General features: G+C 60.2%; 1 protein-coding gene across 1 annotated transcript in view; it reads left to right on the top strand.

The window, feature by feature from the left end:
• Positions 1–1,275: 1,275 nt before the first annotated feature.
• CYTH3 (cytohesin 3) overlaps positions 1,276–5,368 on the top strand; it is a 13,206-nt gene continuing 9,113 nt past the window's right edge. The window contains exons 1-3 of the mRNA XM_014550325.1: positions 1,276–1,475; positions 4,164–4,228; positions 4,492–4,558. Of these exons, the coding sequence (XP_014405811.1) occupies positions 1,314–1,475; positions 4,164–4,228; positions 4,492–4,558 (294 nt within the window). The 5' untranslated portion in view covers positions 1,276–1,313. The remainder of the gene's footprint in view (positions 1,476–4,163; positions 4,229–4,491; positions 4,559–5,368) is intronic.

Below are 5,368 nucleotides of genomic sequence, written 5' to 3'. Positions count from 1 at the left end.
CGCACAAGCAGGTCCACCAGATCCAGTCTCACATGGGATGCCGGGAGACGGCAGACAAGCAGTCAGTGCACTTAGTAGAAAACGAAATCCAAGAGAGCATACCAGATATTCAGCCAGCAAGAACGCCTGAAGATTTTGTCCAGAAAGGAGCCGCCCAACAAAAGACAGAATGTCAAACTTCATATTGACCAGTTAAAGTATGATGTCCAGCACCTGCAGACTGCTCTCAGACACTTCCAGCATCGGCGATACACAAGGGAGCAGCAGGAGAGACAGCGAGAGGAGCTTCTGACTCGCACCTTCACCCCCAAAGAGGGATACGGCCCCCCAACGTGGGATGTGGCGCCCCCTGTGAGGCTGCAACGGCCCCTGCGAGGCTGCATCGGCCCCTGGGAAGCCGGCTTCGTCGACGGCCTGCGAACCAGCGCGCGGCCCCACTCACAACTATCACCCGAAGGGCGAGAGGGGCGAGAGCAGCTGTAGTGTTGCTTTCTCCTCGCTTTTGGTAGCGAAATCCTCATTGTAAACATAAGAGGACACATTATTTTAAAAAACCATTACGTGTCTCCGTACCCTTTCTGAGTAGAGCGTGAACAAGTCGTGAGAGACCTTTCCGAACACAGGGACACGTCGCGGATAAATAGCTACACATTTTCCATGTTAATGACCTTTGACCCGGCAACAAAAAGCATACACCTATGGATGAGGACAGTGGGGGGGTAAGGGCAGAGGGTGGGGTGGGAACTGGATGGAGGGGATCTATGGGGGCGGAAAAAGGGGAACAACTGTAATAATCTGAACAATAAAGATTTATTTTAAAAAAAAACATTCAGCGACGGTCCATGTTCCACGTCCCGGCCACCCTCACCGCTGCACTGGGGTTCCCCGTCCTCCGAGGGTACCCACCACCCATCCTCCGAGGGTACCCGCCACCCATCCTCCGAGGGTACCCGACACCCGTCCTCCGAGGGTACCCGCCTTCTCAGGAGGGACCGCCGCCGAGATTTCGGTGTTCCTCCTCCCTGTACATGCATCCACGTCCCGCTGTACGCTGTACGTACACACATTTCCCAAACACTCAGAGCCGTGCTGCCCCGCCCTGTGGCAGGTGTCGCAGCAGGGACGTCGCAGCTGCTCTCGCCGGCCCCATCTCGCTCGTGAGGCTCGTCTCTGTCAGACGGAGCTGAGCCTTTTCCTCACTGCGTGGGGTTCTGCTGGACAAGCGCCGTGATTCTGCCTCTTGCCCGTGGGATCGGGGGGGGGGGGGGGTGTCTGTTGGGGCCAGTGCGGCGCCGGAGCCTGGGGACACCTGCATGTGGAGCGGCGGCTGCACCTCGGACAGGGACCCGCTGTCCAGGCGGCCGTTCACGGCTTCCTGTGCTTTCCTTTCAGTGCCTGAGGACCTCTCCTTAGAAGAGCGGGAAGAGCTCCTAGACATTCGTCGAAGGAAAAAGGAACTTATTGATGACATCGAGGTAAAAATAAATCTTCTCGTTTTTGCTCATAGTAAATCACGTAGCTTCATGAACATGTAAACACTGGGTACCTAGTGTGTCCGTATCGGGGCCACACAGGACGGAGCAGAGAGCCTCCAGGTGGGGGGGCAGCCCTGCTCACCCACAGACCCCCCCCAAACACACACACGGGAGCAACAGGAAGTGACACCTGGCGCCAGGGTCCCAAAAGTCTTTTCTAGCGCTCGCTGGTTTGGCTCAGTGGATAGAGCGTCAGCCCGTAGACTGAAGGCTCCCAGGTTTGATTCCCGTGTCTCTCTCACATGGATAGTTCTCTCTCTCTCTCTCTCTCTCTCTCTCTTTCTCTCTGTCTCCCTCTCTCTTCCACGCTCTCTGAAAATCAATGGAAAAACATCCTCAGGTGAGGATTAACAACAACAGAAAGTCTGTTTAAACAGCCGCAGCCACCTGCAGGCGCATTGCTCTCTAAATCGGCGGTGAGGCCGTTCCGTGGGGCGCAGCCCAGCACCCAGCGCGCTGCCTGCCGATTTTGGGCACCGGCACCTTTTGAGGGAGTGCACCGCTCTGGGTTCCAGCTGTGCACAGTGCCTGCCAGCTGTGCGAGCAGCATGATGAGAAAACACGCAGATAAACCGTGTCCCCCCCACACTGTGTCCTTGGGGCGGGGCAGGGCGGGGGCAGCCGCTGGAGCAGCGAGGGTGAGCTGCAGCCATTGCAAAAATTATTCAGAAGACGGCTCGCTGCTGCCCTCGGGCCGCCCTGGGAGTCAGGTGGGCGCGTGGAGCTCCTTTGCGGAGCCTCCGTCGCTGCCAGGCCTAAGAAATGCGGCCTCGAGGCCCTGGCCGCCAGCAGGCTGGCCCAGACAGCCCCTCCCTCCCGGAGCCCTCAGGTCAGTCTGAGGGTCATGGCGCACAGCATGGGAGGGATCCTCAAAGCTGTCCTGTGCCGGACGGAAACTCCAGGGCTTTTTCTTCCGAGGTGGCCCTTCGTCCTCGGAGACACGGGCCCCAGCGGAGGTGCTGCAGCTGCAGAGTGAGACCGTTTCAAGGTGACGTGTGGCCGTTACAACGCTGGTGCCTGTGGAGTCTAGTGGAGCTCTCACCACCGGGTTTTGAGTTGAGGGTGCTGAGTCCTGGGAGGTTAAGAGGGTGACGAAGGTCTCTCGGTCAGTAGGTGGTGGAGCCACGTGGAGGGACAGGGAGTGTCCCTTCTGGTGTCCTTGGCGTGTCCGAGGGCCACGGGCAAGCTCTGTTGTCACCCGGGCGGGGGGGTGGGCAGTGACACTGTTCTAAATGCCTTTGAGCTTCGCCTCCTCCCGCCCGCCCCCCACTTCCTGGACCGCAGGGAGAAGGAGAAGGCAGGTGGAGAAAACACGCAGATAAACCGTGTCCCCCCCACACTGTGTCCTCGGGGCGGGGCAGGGCGGGGGCAGCCGCAGGAGCAGCGAGGGTGAGCTGCAGCCATTGCAAAAATTATTCAGAAGACGGCTCACTGCTGCCCTCGGGCCGCCCTGGGAGTCAGGTGGGCGTGTGGAGCTCCTTTGCGGAGCCTCCGTCGCTGCCAGGCCTAAGAAATGCGGCCTCGAGGCCCTGGCCGCCAGCAGGCTGGCCCAGACAGCCCCTCCCTCCCGGAGCCCTCAGGTCAGTCTGAGGGTCATGGCGCACAGCATGGGAGGGATCCTCAAAGCTGTCCTGTGCCGGACGGAAACTCCAGGGCTTTTTCTTCCGAGGTGGCCCTTCGTCCTCGGAGACACGGGCCCCAGCGGAGGTGCTGCAGCTGCAGAGTGAGACCGTTTCAAGGTGACGTGTGGCCGTTACAACGCTGGTGCCTGTGGAGTCTAGTGGAGCTCTCACCACCGGGTTTTGAGTTGAGGGTGCTGAGTCCTGGGAGGTTAAGAGGGTGACGAAGGTCTCTCGGTCAGTAGGTGGTGGAGCCACGTGGAGGGACAGGGAGTGTCCCTTCTGGTGTCCTTGGCGTGTCCGAGGGCCACGGGCAAGCTCTGTTGTCACCCCCGGCTCTGTCCATGGTGCTTCGTCTCAGGCAAAGCCATGGGAAGTGATGGGTCAGCCTCAGACTGGGCGGGCGAGCGGGCAGGGACACTGTTCTAAATGCCTTTGAGCTTCGCCCCCCCCCCCCTTCCGGGACCGCAGGGGGAAGGAGAAAGCAGGCGGCATGTGAGCTGACGTTCATGGCTGCAGCAAGTGACCAAGTATCATTGCTCTCCTCTCGCTGTTCTGTCATTTACACCTTGATGTCCTCCCCAGTGTCCCTTCTTTATTATTGATTTTAGAGAGAGAGCAAGGGAGAGAGAGAGAGAGAAACATCCATGATGATAGAGAATCATGGATCGGCTGCTTCCTGCACACGCCCCACTGTGATTGAGCCTGCAACCCGGGCATGTGCCCTTGACCAGAATTGAATCGTGACCTCCCGGTTCGTGGGTCAATGCTCAACCACTGAGCCACGCCACCGGGCCCCAGTGTCTCTTCCTGATGTCACCACGAACACTGTAGAACCCGCCTAGCGACGCGGCGGCCGGGCGCAGTGCCTCTCTCCTGCTTTGGGGCGACGTGTCCGTCAGTAATGCTTGTCCACCCGGTGCCCAGGGGAGGGGGAAGCAGTGCTTGAGGCCGGCATCCCTGAGGCCAGGGCCTACCCCCACCCACCTCCCAATCCTGCCTCTTGCAGAGACTGAAGTACGAAATCGCCGAGGTCATGACCGAGATCGACAACCTGACATCCGTGGAGGAGAGGTAAGCGGCCTGGGGTGGGCGGAGGCTGGGACCGGGCCCTCAGTCCCTCTCTGCCCGGGAGCAGCGGGGACCTTCGTGGGACGGGACGTGCTGCTTCAAGGCGCTGCCTCGCACAGAAGCGATCCCTGAAGACGTCAGATGGAAGCAGGGGCCCTGGCAGCCCCCCCCGGGCTGCTGCCACCTCCCGGGCGGGCTTTGGGGGCCCGGGGCTGCAGCGCTGGGTGCAGTATCCGCTCACCGTGTCCTGATGTTTCCACGCACAGCAAAACGTCTCAGAGGAACAAGCACATCGCCATGGGAAGGAAGAAGTTCAACATGGACCCCAAGAAGGTAAGAGCGTGTCCGTGTCTGGCTGCGAGACGCTGACGGACTGACTGAAAGGCGCCTCCCTCTTGGGTAAAGGTGGCCGTTCCGCCTCTTAAAACGACAGACTCGGTGTCAGTGTTTATTGAGGGAAAGGCTGCCAGTGAACGGGGAGGACAAAAGCGCCCTTTGAACTGGTCCCGGGACCGAAAGGCCTTTCCACGGAGGTTCCGAGCGAGGATGGGTCTCCGGGAGCCGGGCCCCCATCGGGCAGAGGGGATCCCGCGGGCAGAGCAGCCGACTCTGGTCTGGGGGCACCAGGTGGTTCAGGTACAGGATGCTCTTCCTTTCTTCGCCCTAAGTCCCTGGGAAAGACCCAGGCTCTGCCCAGACTGCAGCCCGGGCCTTGGTCTCTCCCCAAAGTGGATTTCCTACAAAAACACCCCAACATCATGGCACCTGCCACGTGTCGCTGCTTGTTCTGAGCTCGAGCTAAAGGGCTGAGCAGAACCGTGAAGCCTGGAGCCCGTGGCTCAGAGGACAGTGGGCCTCCGGCGACGGCAGACTCCCAGCTGGCTCCTCCCGTGCCTCGCTGGACTGTAGACGGCACTGGCTTTTCACATCTGTGTGCGTGTGTGTGTGGGGGGGGCATGGAGTCTCTGTTCTCACTGGTTAAGGATTTGTTCATTCAATAAGTGGTTGCTGGTTGCGCGGTCCGCCCTGTAGACGTGCGCTCACAGGTGCAGGCGCAGTTGCCGGCGTCACGGAGAGAAACGCGTGTCTGTTGCGTCCGTGGGTGCAGATGCCGTCCCTCAGGTCCAGCCTGTGTGCAGCCGG

Source organism: Myotis brandtii, unplaced genomic scaffold (assembly GCF_000412655.1).
Source record: "Myotis brandtii unplaced genomic scaffold, ASM41265v1 scaffold6, whole genome shotgun sequence".
Lineage (NCBI taxonomy): Eukaryota > Metazoa > Chordata > Mammalia > Chiroptera > Vespertilionidae > Myotis > Myotis brandtii.
The sequence above is the reverse complement of the archived record's forward strand: the minus strand, read 5'-3'. Positions and strand labels throughout refer to the sequence as shown.